Below are 17,301 nucleotides of genomic sequence, written 5' to 3' on the forward strand. Positions count from 1 at the left end.
TTTCATCATCAGACCAACTCAATATCTGGGCCTGCTCATTTTCTTTTCCTGGAGATCTGTGCTTGTATTTTAGGTAAAGGCAAAGGGTTCAAACTCCTGAATTTACTGCCCAAAGGCCTGCAACTTAATCCCCAGGCTGTTGATTTGCGTCTTTCTCTGCCACTTCCTATGTATCCATCCCCACCTTGTTATCTGGAACTGCTCCTCCTAAGCAGTTACGTTTATGTTTGACTCTTTAACTTTGTTCTGCTAATTTGTTTCCCCTTTGAGAATCTCTTGCCTTCTCCCTGCTGTATGAAATCCTCTATCTCAGGGTTGTACTTAATTGTCATGAAGGCAGTTTCTATCCTTTTTGTTTTTTTTTCAAATTTGAACTAACTTCCCCTTTCCCTCTCTATTCTTTCTTTATTTGCATCTATGCAAATAAATGTGTGTGTATGTGTGTGCATGTTTGAATGTGGGTATGCATGTGCCATGGTGCATGTGTCAGAGATCAGAGGACAGCCTTGGGTGCAGGTCCTCACCTGCTGTTTTGAGACAGGCTCTCATTGTTCGCAGCTGTGTAGTCAAGGCTACCTGACCTCCCCTGTCTTCTTCCCCTCTCCCCTTAGGAGCACTGGGATTTTATAGATGTGTGGCACTGTGCCTGGCTTTATGTGGGCTCTGAGATTCTAAACTCAAGTCTTGGTTTTTGCACAGCAAGTGCTTTTATACACTGAGCCATCTCCTCAGCCCTTGAACTATTTCCTTTCTTCCTGTTCTCTGTACTGTACTGTTTACTTCCTCTTACCTATTCTGATATTCAACCTCATATCCTCTGTTCCTTTTAGCCATTTTATTTATGGATACTTGGGCTTTGACCTTTTTCTTCTAGCTCTCTTGTAATGTCTAAGGTTTTTTTTTTCCAGCTGTTTTAGTGGTATCCAAGTAGAGCCTAAAACAGCTTACATAAAGCTGCACGTAAAACTTCATGAGCGTCAGGCATATTGACTCAGTGTGGTGCCCTATCTAAAGGCATCTGTTTTGAAGTGAGAGCTGTTGCGGCTCCTGCAGTGTGTTCTTGAGGACCCTATTAACTCATGTGAGCCTGCAGTTTTTCCCTGTTGCACTAGGGGCACTACTGCCTTTCACAGGAGGAATGTTCGCATGGCACCTGTAATGTCACAAATGTGTGGCAGATGTTACCTTCTCCCTCTGCCTCCCCTTCCCCCTTCCTTCTTTTACTTCCTACCCTTCCTTTTTCTTCTGTGAAATCTCACTCTTACTATCATCTATGAATTAGTCCCTCAGACTGTTCCTTCCTTTCATCCATCCATCCATCCATCCATCCATCCATCCATCCATCCATCCCCATCTACTGTCTGTCTATCATCCATCTATCTGTTTTTCTTAAAAGAACAGAAAGTAAATCATAGTTAGCTGGATATGGATGATAAGGTTCTCAGTCCTTTTTGGTTTCTCTTTTTGTTATTTCAGTGTGGTAGGGCCTTTGTATAGTTGCTGTGGTAGTTTGAATGAAAATGGCTCCCCTAGGTTCATGTATTTAAATAACTGGTCCCCAGTTGATAGAACAGTTTGGAAGGATTGGGAGGTGTGGCCTTGTTAGAGGAGGTCATCACTGGGGATGGACTCTACCATTCCCATTGTGTCTTCGCCTCCCTGCTTTGTTTCCACGTGTGAACTGATATTGCAAGCATGTGCACACACATGAATAAAAGTGAATACATCTTTTAAAAAAGACAGCAGAGGGCACTGTGGGATTTAGTCTTCTAAAGCCTGCTTTAAAATGAGAAAGTTGTTGCCATTTTTGTGTGTGCTGTTTTGTACACAATTAATATGGTGAAGAGCTGTGGAATTCCTAATTTTCTTCCACTTTTGAGAATATTAAAAAAATTGTGTTTTGGAAAATTTGATTTAAACTCTTTTGGGGGGCAGGTTTACATGTGTATTTCTTTAGTTAGTTAGTAAAAATTCTTTAAAACAGTTGGTGTGGGAGGTCCTTCTGTCTGTGTGTTGCTTTTATTGGTTAATGAATAAAGAACTGCTTTGAGCCTATGGCAGGGAAGAACAGAACTAGGCAGGGAAAGCTAGGCTGTATGCTGGAAGAAAGAAGGGTGAAGTCAGAAGCCATTAGCCCTGCCAGAGCTGGATGGAACTTTACCCGGTAAGCCACTGCCACATGGTGATACACAGATTAATAGAAATGGGTTAAATTAATATGTAAGAGTTAGCCAATAAGAAGCTAGAGCTAATGGGTCAACCAGTGATTTAATACAGTTTTGTATGATTATTTTGGGGTTAAGCAGCCAGGAACAAACAAGCGACTTCCTTGCTACAAACAGTAATTATTCTAAATCTATTCATACATTTTTAAAGTTTACTTTTCCTTATGTGAGATTATCTTGATTAAAATCACTACTGTAATAGGAAAAAGCTTTCAGTGACTATTATGTATGGGACTTAATTAGGCTTTGAAAGATGTTTTTGTAGGCCCTAGCATCTCAGGTCCATGCCACACGTAACTGCATTAGCCCACATGCTGTCAGAGGGCGTGTGCTTAGAGTGACAGGTTACCCTGGGCCTCACTTGCCAAGGAAGTCTGTCAGTCTGTGTCTGATAGGTACCACATACTTGTTCCTACATCTCTAGAGAGAAACAAAACAAAGGAAAAGCTTATTGTACTCAGTTCCCTTAGGAAAATTCCTTGTCGTTTCCACTCATGTTTTAAGAATATAATTAAAACTTATTGGGTTATATAGATTTTTAAAGAAGATAATCCCCATTGAGTGGAAAAACAATAATGTATTTACAATGCATTATAAAGGTAGTGAATGGAAAAATCCAGTTCTTTGCTCATTATATTATAGTTAGATACACATCTAACATTTAATATATACGTGTAATATATATTAAAATAGGAATTGATCAAATTATTTAATATATGCAGCTATGAGATTTTGTTTAATATATTATCTATCCAAAATATAAAATAACCTTCAGGTTTAAGTGTGTATATATATATCTTTTTATTCTTTCTTTTTCTTTTTTTTTTTTTTTTTTTTTTGGTTTTTCGAGACAGGGTTTCTCTGTGGTTTTGGAGCCTGTCCTGGAACTAGCTCTTGTAGACCAGGCTAGTCTCGAACTCACAGAGATCCGCCTGCCTCTGCCTCCCAAGTGCTGGGATTAAAAGGCGTGCGCCACCACCGCCCGGCTTCTCTGTGGTTTTGGAGCCTGTCCTGGAACTAGCTCTGTAGACCAGGCTGGCCTCGAACTCACAGAGATCCGCCTGCCTCTGCCTCCCAAGTGCTGGGATTAAAGGCGTGCGCCATTATTCTTTCTTTTTCAAAGAGTTAAGAGTTCAGACAATTACTCTGCACTTACTATTTTATTAAGAAATAGTTTAATGGCTGAACAGTTAGTCATCATTACTGTATTGCTGCAGAGAGAGAAAGTATTTAAGATAACAGACACAAATTCTCATTATAAAGTAACTCACTAAATATAGAGTTGGTCAGTTGAAATGATAAGATGTTTTAAAGAACTGTGGTTTGGGACTGGAGAGATGACTCAGTTGTTAAAGTACTTATTATACATGCATGAGAACCTGAGTTTGATTCCTAGAGCCCCTAGGAAAAGCCTGCTGTAGCTGGGAGTGGTGACACACACTTTTGATGCAGAGGCAGGTAGTTCTCTGTGAGTTTAAGACCAACCTGGTCTACATAGAGAGTTCTGGAATAGCCAGGACTACATAGAGAGACCCTGTGTCAAAACAGAACTAAAACCATGCAAGCAAGCAAGTCAAACAAAACAAACAAACAAAAAAAACGAAGCTGGGTGTGTTGGCACATGCCAGCTTCAAGATGTAGGAAAATGGAGATAGGCCAACCAGTCTACTTGGCAAGGTCCAAGTGGGTGGAGACCATGTCTCAAAAACTAGTGTGGATAGCTCCTGAGGAATGATGCCTTAAGTTGCCAACTTGCCTCCATATGCACATGTATGCGCTTGCATGTGCACTTGCACACATATGTGCTCACACACACATTCACACAAAAAAGCTAGAGTTAGTAAGTGTAATTAGAATTAGGTTACTATAGATTAAGGTTAATACATAGGTAATGGTGTTTTATGAGGTTACCATAGCGTGAGACAAAGCAATTAATTTTAGCTTACATCACACTTAGAGTGTTTACTCAGAATGCTTAGCTGTTTTCTTCAGTAGCAGTTTTTCCTCTTACATCTTACCATTTATTAAGTTGATCACAGAATATTCTAACAGGAACCAGAAATACGGGTTTTCATTTATTGTAGAATGAATTGCTTAAGTACTGTAGAGACCATGAAGGAGGTATGAAATATGTGTAAGAAAATGAAGGGATGGGAAAGGAAATTTTGTGAGAGAAGAAAAGCATCCCAGGGTGGAGGTAAGAGGGAATGCAGAGGGCCTAGTACACCAAAGCTTCTTAAGCTCTTTCCCATTGTTGGGGTTGAAGAGACAGCTTGGGTGGTTAAGAATACCTGCTACTCTTGCTTGGGACCCAAGGTTGTTAGTTCCCAGAACCCACATGATAGATAGTAACCTTTGTAATTCGAGCTCCAGGGAATCCAATGGCCTCTTCTGGTTCCTTACACACATGATGTATATACATACATATAGTCAAAAGTACATAAAATAAAAATAAATGTTTAAAAACCCTCCTGTTACTTCTCTTAATAAAATTTTATGTACTTTGTGCATATAACTATACAAATCTAATATTTACTGATAGTAAATCATCAATAACTTTATTTTAAAACAATTCTTTGGAATAAATACAAATTTATCATTTCTTAAAATTGAAAGAAAATTTATATACTAATGAGATATAAATGTTTGTTTTTGCATACAGAATTAATCTTAGCAGAATATTTGATCCTGAAGAACATGCAACATCTTCAGCAATTTTCAGAGTGGCTAGATACTTTTAATTTTTATAAATATCAGTGTGAAATATGCATGACTATATAGGACAAAACAGCAAAAGTATGTTTGGGGCTATTTCAGAAATAGTTGGGAATTCTGTTCTAATCTCCAGAAAAGATTTTTTTTTTTTTTTAAAAAAATTGAGACATGGTCTCTTGTGTCCCAGGATAGTCTCAGACTTTAACTTTCTATATAGCTGAGATTGACCTTAAACTCCTGATTTTCCTGCTTTCACTTCCCAGTGTTAGAATTAAAGGCATGTGACACCATATTGTATGCTGAAATTTATTTAGTTATCTTATATAAGACAAACAGCAATTCGGATACCACTTTTACAAAAATCAAACCTTATAATACAGTATTAATTTAGTACTCTCAGTGCTGAGGGATGATGATAAAGTATTTTTGTTTTCAGTAATTAAATCATTAAGTTTCTATAAGAACAACAAACATTGTATGTGCAGTAAAAGCACTGCATTTCCTAACATAGTAGTCTGGGATTGAGCTAGGGTGTTTTAAGAAGCAAAGGTTTGATGGTGCTGCATGGTGTAATAGCCTATGCATGCAGAGTATGCATATTATATGTTCAAAATCAAGGCTGCGGGGAAAACATGTACAATGCTATATGGTAGGTGCTACCAGACACACCTCAGACCTGTTACATGTTTGATTTTGTTGCTTTTTTGTCATTGTGCCATCAGGAACCCTTGCCGCTTTCAGTTCTCTTGTGACTCACTTGTTGAGATATTTGACCTCATATTGGTTTGTGAACCATAGTTTGAGAAGCTGGGATTTAGATATGCTTTAGTATTTGTAGAAAGAGTTGGTTGCTGTAATAACTATTTCAGCCGATTTACCCACACTCTGTAGTTTAGCATACGTGTTTCTTACCCTGTGCTCCATCACACTTAAATAGAGGATCACCAGTGATCAGTCCTGTAAGTATACTGATGGGTTTTCACTTGTTACTGCTGGAACATGGCAGGTGTCACGTATCATTATAGCCATAAACACACTTCAAGTGTTTATTGATCTTTTGTATTTCTTCTTTGAAAATTATTTATTCACCTCATTTTGACCTTTTGCTTATTGGATGATTTGGTTTTTAATTTTGCATTTTTTATGGATTGTAGATAATAATTCCCAGTGACATATTTAGTTCTCAAAAATTCATTCTGGCCGGGCAGTGGTGGCGCACGCCTTTAATCCCAGCACTCAGGAGACAGAGGCAGGCGGATCTCTGTGAGTTCGAGACCAGCCTGGTCTACAAGAACTAGTTCCAGGACAGGTTCCAAAACCACAGAGAAACCCTGTCTCGAAAAACCAAAAAAAGCCGGGCGGTGGTGGCGCACGCCTTTAATCCCAGCACTCGGGAGGCAGAGGCAGGCGGATCTCTGTGAGTTCGAGACCAGCCTGGTCTACAAGAGCTAGTTCCAGGACAGGCTCCAAAACCACAGAGAAACCTTGTCTCGAAAAACCAAAAAAAAAAAAAAAAAAAAAAAAAAAAAAAAAGAAAAACCAAAAAAGAAAAAAAATTCATTCTGTAGTCTCAATCTTCATTCTGCTCATCATTTCCTTTGCTGTTGAGAAGCTTTTTTAATTTCATGCAATTCCAGTGGTCAACTTTCAGTTCTTGAGTCATTTCCTGCTCTATTTGAGTCCTTTACAGAAGGCCCTTCGTATGCTTATATTTTCACCTAGCACTTTCATTCTCAGGTTTAGTGAGGGTCTTTGATGTATTCTGAATTGTTTTGTATGGGGACAGAGAAACAGATTTGCTTTCGTTCTTTAAAATGCCAATGTTCTGCTTTAATAGCACAAGTGCTGCCTTTTCCCCTGGTGTATATTTCTGACTCCTTTGTCAAAGACTGGGTATCTAGTGACATGTGGATTTATTTATGGGTTCTATATTCTGTTCTTTTGGTCAGTGTGTTTTTTTCTGCCACTACAGTGTTGATTGTTACTGTGGCTTTATAATATAGTTTGAGATCTGGAATTGAGATACCTTTGATAGTGCCCTTTCTGTTTTGGTTGCTGTTGTTGGGACTGGAGAGATAGTTCAGCAGTTAATAGCACTTGTTCTTTTTTGTTTGTTTGTTTTTTGTTTTTTCCTTCCTTCTCTTTTTGGGGGGTTTCTCGATAGGGTTTTTCTGTAACAGCCCTAGCTGTCCTGGAACTAGCTCTTATCGACCAGGCTGGCCTTGAACTCACAGAGATCCTCCTGCCTCAGCCTCACAAGTGCTGGGATTAAAGGCATGGGCCACCACTGCCTGGCTAGACTTCTGGTCTTTATGGTAAATGAAAGTATTGCTCCATGACTGAAAATGTCCTGGTGACCTAGTGACTCTTTTTCCACTAGGGACAACTAATATTTATTAAAGTTCTTTAATATTAACCTATTTATCTTGAGGTGAACCAAACTCATTCCTTGTAAGCACTAAACAAGTGCTACAACACTGAACTTTAATGCACTGCAAAGTCCAGAGTTTCTATGGCTGGGGGAAATTTACTTAAATCTCATTCATAGTTTTCATGTCTAAAATGTCTCATTAAATGAAATAATGGTGTTTCATTTTGAAAGTACGTAGCTTAGCTTCCAGACCTCTTTAGATATAAACATGGCATGATGTTGGTGTATTTGGATGATGTTATATCACATTTTAAAGCTTCCCTTTGCTTTTTTTTTTTGCTCTTTAGCCGACCCCAGAAAGTATGCTTGTGTCCATATCTACCAGTGTATCCACTCCAGATCTCCACCCATCTGTACATAATTCAGCATCCAGCAGAGGTGAGTTAAGGTTTGTAAGTGGTTTGTCTTCAGGTGGAGTCTGAGTGCAGCAGAGAGCACGCATGTAAACATGCTCATTCCTCATGGTTGTGTAGTGTCTCAGAATCACTACTATTGCTGATAAGTACTTGCTTTATCTATTAGATGATAGTAGAGAATCACATGCTTGAGACAATGTTTCACAATCCTGCTGCTGTGAGGTAGACATTTGGAGCTCCAGCAGGTTTGTAAGATGAAAAGATGCAATTTTGTGAATAAAGAGCTGAGGAAAATGACTGCTTTTAAAACTCCCGTCAGCATCTTGGCTCCCTGATGGCTTTTCTTGCTAGAGTAAATACTTATTTTGGCATTTTACTCTTACAAGATGGATATGCAAGTAAAATTTTCTTTCTTTTAGGTGGTTAGCACAAACCCTTTTAGTTTGTACTGTGCCATCTGTAAGGCTTTTTAGCTAACATTGTTCTACTCTGTTTAGGATTAGATACGTGCCAGTGTGTATGTATGTTTCTTAGTTTTGATTTGTGACGAGGAGATGTAAGGAAACTACAGGAAATTATAAATTAGTTAATACAAAACTACTCAGTGCATGATGTAAACAGATTTAGTGGTAACCCAAGTGAGAACTCTTTTACCTCTTTAAAAAAAACTTTGTATAGTGTATGCAAAGACACAAGGGAGATGTAAAATAAATTAGTCTTTTCTGTTTTGTGAATGATGAATACTGTTTCTTTGTTGCAAATTATTTGTTGACAGCTCCTCTCCCAGACTTGACAGCAGGCTCTTATGATTCTGGCAACTGTGTCACTGAATTATTACTGCAGTTAAAATTATAAGACTGTACAACTTACATTTACAGAAAACAAACTGTTATTGTCATACAGGATTAAAACCTGAATTTTGGTTATTATTGTTTCCATATTATGATGCAGATATGGTACTTCCATTATTATGTTGTCTGATGGTATTAGATGTCCTTCAAAATACAGCTTTAAAAATTGATTTGTGGTAATTTTTATATTTTGAAATCTCTTAACAGTGTTTTCAAAACCATAGTCCCCACGTTAGATGACCAGTTTAAGACTGTGTCCACTATGGCTGTGTTTTTATGGCTAGACAGGTACATCCAGATTGATCTTCCCTATCAGCAAAGGGACTTTCTGGCCTTTCTCTTGTTCACCAGGCTGCTTGTGTGTAACTTTAGCACACTACTTTGTATAAACAGATTTGACAGTTTCATGGTTCTCCCATAAAAATGAGACTGAAAAGCATTTGGATGGGTTCCAGGAGAAGATGTGTTGGAGAGGATTACGTGACCTAAGGCACAGTGGCTCTCTGGTTACCTCCACAGGACTAGCGATAGAGTTGTGGTAACAAGAAAGCTTGTTCTCAGCAGTGGAAGCTAGGATGCTGAAGACAACCACTGATTGTTGTAGTGCGATTTCTAATTGGTCTTAATAATAAAAACCTGGAGTCAGTATTGGGGTGGAAAGCTGAAAGATAGAGAAGCAGAGCAGCCAGCCACTAGTTCTTACCTCTACGAAATCCTCAGACCGAATGGGGTATCCTGTCTCTACAAGTCCTCAGACAGAACGCCATGAGACCCTGTCTCTTCCTGTCTTATATTCCTCTCTCCACCCAGCCATATCACTCCTGTTTCCACCTCCCAAGTGCTGGGATCAAAGGTGTGAGCACTATTTCTCTTTTAGACTGATTCAGTCTTGAGTAGTCCAGGGTGGCCTTGAACTCATAGAGATTCACCTGCTTAGTCTCCCAAGTGCTAGGATTAAAGGTGTATGCCACCACTGCCTGGCCCTGACTTCTCACTGTCATCTTCAGGCAAGCTTTATTATAGCACAAACAAACTATCACTACAGATGGTGGTCAGCTTTGTGCTTGGGTCTGAATCCTAAAAGTGCAGCTCACTTCCATGGGAGGAGGAAGGAAGCTTTCTGGAGTGGGCAGTGTTTTCACTGGGGACTGAGTTGTGTAAGAAAGATACTTCCCCTTCTCTCATTAGTTATTAATTTTCAGGTAACAGTGTGGAGACTTTTGTATTTTGTATTAGTCTAATATTTGTTGCTTAAACTGTTCCATTTGGCCATTAGTAAGTCTCTAAATTTGTGGCTCTGTCGTTTTGACATGTCTTTTGTTTTATATTTTGCATATGTTGCTACTTTTTTGGTATAGAGATACAGGCTGTCATCTGCAAGATGATATGTTCAAAATGTAATTACTGTTGAAATAAAAAGCTTATCAGAATAATTTATCCAGTTTAACACAAATTTATGTGCATTTATAATTTATTTAGTTTATTGCTAATATGTATTAATTATATATAACAGTGGATTTTATTATGGCATTTGCATACACATCTATAAAGTATTTTCCCCCTATAATTTAAAATTCTAATCATTAGCCTACAGATATATCTAAACAAGTTTTAAAAGTGTGTTTATGTTATGCTTAATACTGGTAAATTAGAGAAATGTTATTGCTTCTTAAAGTCTGGTCTAAGGTAAAAGATTTGTAAAAATATATAAAGTTAGAAACCAAATGTTTCTCAGAAAAGTTTTTTTTCTGCAACACTGCTGCTGACACTCAGTTCCCTGTACCTGTGTGCAAGCACTTGATCACTCAGTTCCAGGACAGTTTTAGAAGTGTTTACCTGGGTAATGACTCCATCTTTTAATTTTTCTTTAAGGAAAGCAAAGTGTTGCGCACGGTCCCTCTGCTAGCAGCATGCCTGCCCCCTGACAAGTGCACAGTAAAGATTGGCCGCCGCTTCAGTGAAGAGCGGTAAGTGAGCAGATTGGCGGGCAGTTGGGAGCGGGTCTTTGGGAGGGTTAAAAATGATGTCACTGGTCATTGGCTAGGAAAGACTTGGCAGGAAGAACTGTGGCTGAGGAGACAGCATGCCAGGCACCAGATTCAGAGGCTTTTGGGTAACCTTTGAACTGGTGCTTCCTTTTGATTGGACAGATTCCTTGAGAGGGGAGCTTTGCTTAGGCAATCACTAAGTGTATTAAATTTTTGTTTTCCCTATACCTAATAAAGATATCTTAAAAATTATTGTTTTAGAGATATTGAACTTTCAACTGTTTGCCGGGACTCTGGTACATTAATATTATATCCAGGGGCTGAAGCTACTAATTTGGAAGAATTTATATTAGATTCTCCTGTTTATCCTTCCACAATCATCATCATTGATGGTACATGGAGCCAGGCTAAAGACATTTTCTATAAGAATTCCTTGTTCCGACTTCCCAAACAGGTAAACTAATACTTTAACAAAGAATAAGTACAATTGTACAATTACATGCTATTTAGGCTTTTGGTAAATATATACACATATTTACATATACAAACTTATATATGTGTATATATTTGCCATATTCTCTAATAATATGCTTTAAATTGATTTATGTTTATGAATGTATGCACTTATATAAATCAATGTTGTCAGTAAGTATATATACTTACATAAGTGAGTACATATACTTATATTGTATATAGAGAAAATTTCAAATGTATCATCTCTTTATATGTGTATAAATGATTTTTTAGGAAATGTTATTTAAATGCATAGTATAGTTACTTATAAGTAATGATTAAACTTTTGCAAGGTACTTTTGGGGTAGATATTATCATATGGTTCGTCCTTCATTTTTCATGTTAAAAGCTTTTTTTTTTAACATTGTGTGTGTGTGTATACACAGCAGTTTGTGGGTCCTGGGAATCTAACTCAGGCTGTCAGGCTTGGTGGGAAGTGCCCTTTCCTTCTGAGCCACCTCTCCAGTGCTGTTTGATGTAATTTGTTGTAATCATAGGGTTTGAAATATTCAACTGTGTTTGTGTTTTGGGAGTGAACTTTCCTGACTGTTAACATTTTGTATTCAGCTAGAGCTTGGATTTTGTGTAATGTATTAAACTGTCATGCATATGGTTTTCATATTTTTCCCTGGCAAGTTTGAGTTCTATGGTTTTCCAGCTTCACAGGATAAAATGAATAAGTATTTCTCTGTAGCCTACAATAGTTTCCTATAGAATTAGATCCATAGAAATAAGATGGAATGCTTTGGTAAAGCTGTCTGCTCTGGGTACTTTTAAATCCCTTCAGACTCTCCTGCGGAGACTTCAAGCTGTCTATTTACATTTGCCTTTTTTACTTCAGGAATTTTTTTCTTGATCAATTTTTCAGTTGTATTTTAATTGACATAGTACTTGCACATGGAATACCTATGGTTCTCTGGGGTGTTATACATTGCTTAATGATTAAATTAGTGTGTTGGGTCCCATTACCTCAAGTATTACCTCTCTGTATTAAGAACCTTTCCTTAGGCAGCAACTGTTTCTTCGTGGTGAGAACATTCAGATTTGTTTTCCAGCTATTTTGAAGATTGGCTGTTGTTGACTGGAGCACTGTGCTGTGTGACATACCACGAGAACTTACTCCTTCCTTCTCTCTCTAACTTTGTTTGCTGGCCTCTTTCCCCTCCTCTCTTTGCCAATTATTGTTCGACCTCTAATTCTGTAATAAACTTTTTTAGGTTTCACAGGAGTGTGATGAGATGGTATGATGGTGTCTGACTGTTTTACCCAGGATGGTGTTGTCAGTGTTCACCATGTTCCTCCAGATGACCGGGCTTCATTCTCCTTTGCAGCTGACTCATGTTTCACCATTCACATATGGAGGACACTGTCTTTCTTCTTCCCTGTAGAGTAGTCTTTGGAAAATGTTTTCTGTTCTCACTTGGTTACCACAGAGTGCTTTAATTTGTGTGTATCTTGCTCAGTTTTTAAACATAACATCACTGGGTATAGCATTTTTGGCTCATAGTTATTTGCTTTCTGAGGTTGAACTATTTCACTTCATGTTTTTTGAATTTTTAAAATTACTGATGGAAGGTCTGGTTATTGTGGTGTTCCTGCCTTTGTATGTGCCTTGACAATTTTCTCATACTACTTTTAACATTGTTTCTTTGTATTTTTGACATCTTGACTATGATGTATCATGGAAAGTTCTTCTCTGGTCGAGTCTATTTGTGATATATATGAAGAAAAATATCCATTTCTTTTCGATTTTTCAATTTGGTGGAGTATAGGTTTTTTAAGTATGTCCTTGTTATTCTCTGGATTTTCTTGGTATCTGTTGTTATAACCCCCTTTCCATCTCTAATTTTGTTAATTTGGATATTCTCCCTTTACCTCTTAGTTAATTTTAATAAGGGTTTGTCAATCTTACTGATTTTTTTTTTAAAGAACGAACTCTATTTTATTGATTCATTCATTGTATTGTTAGTTCATTTCTATTTTACTGATTTCAGCTCTGAGTTTGAATATTTCTTGCCGTCTACTTGTTTTGGGTATGATTTTTTTCTTTTTGTTCTAGAGCTTTCAAGTGTGCTTTGAAGTTACTGGTATGAGGTTTCCCCAATTATTTAAAGGTAGACACTTAGTGCTATAAACTTACCTCTTCAACTGCTTTCAGTATGTCCCATAAGTTTGGGTATGTTGTGTATTCATTTGCATGCAATTCTAGAAAGTCTTTAATTCCTTTCTTAATTTATGTCTTGACCCATTTTTTTTCATTCAGTAGTAAGTTGTTCAGTTTCCATGAGTTTGTAAGCTTTCTGATGTTTCTGTTGTTGTTGATATCCAGCTGGAATATACAACATGGTAGGACAGTTATCTTGGGACACCTTTTTTATCACTTTTCTGATTTTTTTTTTTTGGTTTTTCGAGGCAGGGTTTCTCTGTGTACCCTTGGCTGTCCTAGAACAAGCTCTGTACATCAAGCTGACCTCAAACTCACAGTGATTGGCCAGTCTCTGCCTCCTAAATGCTGGGATTAAAGGTGTGTGCTACCACTGCCCAGCTTGGATTCTTTTTTTTTTTTTTTTTTGTATTTATGTATTTACTTTTTTTGTTTTTATATCCTGACTACAGCTTACCCTCCCTCTTTTCCTCCCGTTCCCCTTAACGCTCCCATCCACTCTTCTCTGTTTCTCTTCAGAAAAGGGCAGTCCTTCCATGAATATCAACCAGCCATGGCGTATCAGATTGTAGTGGGACTAGGCACCTCTCCTAGTGCTGGCCGAGAGAACTGGGTAGGAGGAAAGGTCCTAGAAGCAGGTAACAGAATCAGATATACTAGCTTGTATTTTTTTCTTTTACTTTTTTTGATTCATTGTGGATTTCACATCATGCATTCTGATCCCGCTTATCTCCATTCCTTTATCCTCCTTGTCCTCTCTCTGCCCTTGCAACTTCTCCCACCAAACAAAACCAAATTTGAAAGAAAAATCAAACCAAGCAAAGAAACAAAACAAAAACAAGAAGAATCCTACCGTGAAAGCTGGAGGTGGGCTTTGAGGTCTCATATAGGCTCAAGCTATGCCCAGTATGTAGACCACTTCTTGTTGCCTGCAGGATCAAGATGTAGCTCCTCTAGCATTATGTCTGCCTGCATGCCATCATGTCCCACCATGATGATAATGGACTAAACCTCTGAAAAGTGTAAACCACCCATTTAGATGCTTTCCTTTGTAAGAATTGCTGTGGTCATGGTGTCTCTTCACCATGCCAACACAGGGGCCCTGCGACCATATATTGCCATGTCATGCATTGTGTGGCTTCTTAGGGCTCTGTATACATGAACAGGCTTTCCCTTGTAAGTAAGCTCTGCCCGCCTGTTCACCCCCTTTCCACGCTCCCTTCTTCATCAGTCGACACTTCCTCCCTCTTATTCCTACCTTTTCCTAATAAACTTCCATGTGGGTTTGTTGAGCTCTGAGACTCATTCCTCACTGCAGCAGCTGCAGCCTAACAACAGTTGGTACCAAGAATTGAGGTATTATTGTGATAGACCTGAGCTTTTGTTTGGAGGAATTTGGGTTTTGATACTTTAGGTTAGGAAAGCAGTGGAATGCTTTAAGTACTGCTTAATGGGCCATACCAGTAAGAACATGGAAGACAGTGGTACTGAAAATGATTTCAGCTGTAGGGGCCTGGTTCAAGAGGTTTCAGAGAAGAGTTTTAGTATGTTGCATAGAAATTATTCTAGTTGGGTGAAGAAAGTGGCTATCTTTTGCCCTTGTCTGAAGAGTCTGCCTGAGGCTAAAGTGAAGAATTTTGGATTAATTCTATTGGTAGAGAAAATCTCAAAACGGCCTAGTATAGACTCTGTTGTGTGGTTATTAGTGGTAACGCTAATGAAGATTATAATGAAGAAGAGCAAGCTGAGTACCAGGAAGTGGATGGAGCTAAGACTTGTGTTCTTTTTTTTTTTTTTTTTTTTGGTTTTTCGAGACAGGGTTTCTCTGTGGTTTTGGAGCCTGTCCTGGAACTAGCTCTTGTAGACCAGGCTGGTCTCGAACTCACAGAGATCTGCCTGCCTCTGCCTCCCGAGTGCTGGGATTAAAGGCGTGCGCCACCAACGCCCGGCTTAAGACTTGTGTTCAAGGAGATAAACAGATTAAGAAATGGAATAAAGAACATGGTGACCTCAGCGCAAGATCCCACCCAGATAAGTTTCTTATTTATTTATTTATTAAAGATTTCTGCCTCCTCCCCGCCACCGCCTCCCATTTCCCTTCCCCTCCCCCAATAAACTCCCCCTCCCTCAGCAGCCCAGAGAGCAGTCAGGGTTCCCTGTCCTGTGGGAAGTCCAAGGACCTCCCACCTCCTTCAAGGTCCAGTAAGGTGAGCATCCAAACAGCCTAGGCTCCCACAAAGCCAGTACGTGCAGTAGGATCAAAACCCAGTGCCATTGTCCTTGACTTCTCAGCAGCCCTCATTGTCCGCTATGTTCAGCGAGTCCGGTTTTATCCCATGCTTTTTCAGTCCCAGTCCAGCTGGCCTTGGTGAGTTCCCGATAGAACACCCCCATTGTCTCAGTGTGTGGGTGCACCCCTCGCGGTCCTGAGTTCCTTGCTCGTGCTCTCTCTCCTTCTGCTCCTGATTTGGACCTTGAGATTTCAGTCCGGTGCTCCAATGTGGGTCTCTGTCTCTGTCTCCTTTCATCACCTGATGAAGGTTAATATCCAGGAGGATAACTATATGTTTTTCTTTGGGTTCACCTTCTTATTTAGCTTCTCTAGGATCACGAATTATAGGCTCAATGTCCTTTATTTATGTATAGAAACCAATTATGAGTGAGTACATCCCCTGTTCCTCTTTTTGGGTCTGGCTTACCTCACTCAGGATAGTGTTTTCTATTTCCGTCCATTTGCATGCAAAATTCAAGAAGTCATTGTTATTTACTGCTGAGTAGTACTCTAATTTGTTTATATTCCATACTTTCTTCATCCGTTCTTCCATTGAAGGGCATCAACCCAATTATAAAATGGGGCACTGAACTGAACAGAGAATTCTCAACAGAAGAAGTTCAAATGGCCAAAAGACACGTAAGGTCATACTCAACTTCCTTAGCGATCAGGGAAATGCAAATCAAGACAACTTTAAGATACCATCTTATACCTGTCAGAATGGCTAAAATCAAAAACACCAATGACAGCCTTTGCTGGAGAGGTTGCGGAGTAAGGGGTACACTCATCCATTGCTGGTGGGAATGCAAACTTGTGCAACCACTTTGGAAAGCAGTGTGGCGTTTTCTCAGGAAATTCGGGATCAACCTACCCCTGGACCCAGCAATACCACTCTTGGGAATATACCCAAGAGATGCCCTATCATACAACAAAAGTATATGCTCAACTATGTTCATAGCAGCATTGTTTGTAATAGCCAGAACCTGGAAACAACCTAAGTTTCTAATTTGTGAAAAAGAATTAAAGAAAAGCCAGGTGGTGGTGGCGTGCCTTTTATTCCAGCACTGGGAGGCAGAGGTAGGCAGATCTCTGTGAGTTGAAGGCCAGCCTGATCTATGAGCTAGTTATGGTACATGCTCCAAAGCTACAGAGAAACTCTGTCTCGAAAAACCAAAAGAGAAAGAAAAGCTTAGAGCCAGGTGTGATGGTGCATGCCTTTAGTACCAGCGCTTGGAAAGCGAAGGCTGACAGATTTCTTGAGTTTGAGGCCAGCCTGGTCTACAGAGCAAATGCATGGAAAGCCAGTCTTAGGCAGTAAAGGAAACCATTGAAGACAGAAAACTGGCAAATATGTAATTGAACAAAAGAACTGTGTTCCAGCCCCTACAAGCAGAAGAAATTGGCAGCTTTGGCCATGTGGTTTTGGCTTTAGAGTTAAGGATAGAAGAAAGAAAATTTGCCTCCATGCTAAGGAAAGCTGTTAAGTTCCGGCATGTGTCAGGGTGTCTGTGAATAGAAGCCTAGAGAGGCCATTATGTGAAGTTGAAATCTAAATTGTCTTGGAGGCCCCAAGATGTTGGAGATGCCAGAGCCATTGCTGAGGAATGCTGCTAACAGGGACTAGGCACGGCCCAATAGAAAGAAGTATGTTGCAGTCAACAAAGCTAAAAGGAATTGGAGATCTAGAGAACGTTTTGACATCAGACATGGAGATGCAGAGTTTGCATCTCCTGTTTTTCAGTCTTGTTTTGGTCCAGTATTTCCTCACTATATTCCCTTACCCATG

General features: G+C 39.1%; 1 protein-coding gene across 2 annotated transcripts in view; it reads left to right on the top strand.

The window, feature by feature from the left end:
• The window catches only part of Dtwd2 (DTW domain containing 2), a 45,876-nt gene that overhangs the window by 11,379 nt on the left and 17,196 nt on the right, over window positions 1-17,301 (top strand). For both annotated transcript variants that reach the window (XM_057788848.1, XM_057788849.1), the window contains exons 2-4: window positions 7,659-7,749; window positions 10,451-10,545; window positions 10,828-11,020. In XM_057788848.1, the coding sequence (XP_057644831.1) occupies window positions 7,659-7,749; window positions 10,451-10,545; window positions 10,828-11,020 (379 nt within the window). The remainder of the gene's footprint in view (window positions 1-7,658; window positions 7,750-10,450; window positions 10,546-10,827; window positions 11,021-17,301) is intronic.

This window comes from Chionomys nivalis, chromosome 14 (genome assembly GCF_950005125.1).
Source record: "Chionomys nivalis chromosome 14, mChiNiv1.1, whole genome shotgun sequence".
Taxonomy (NCBI): domain Eukaryota; kingdom Metazoa; phylum Chordata; class Mammalia; order Rodentia; family Cricetidae; genus Chionomys; species Chionomys nivalis.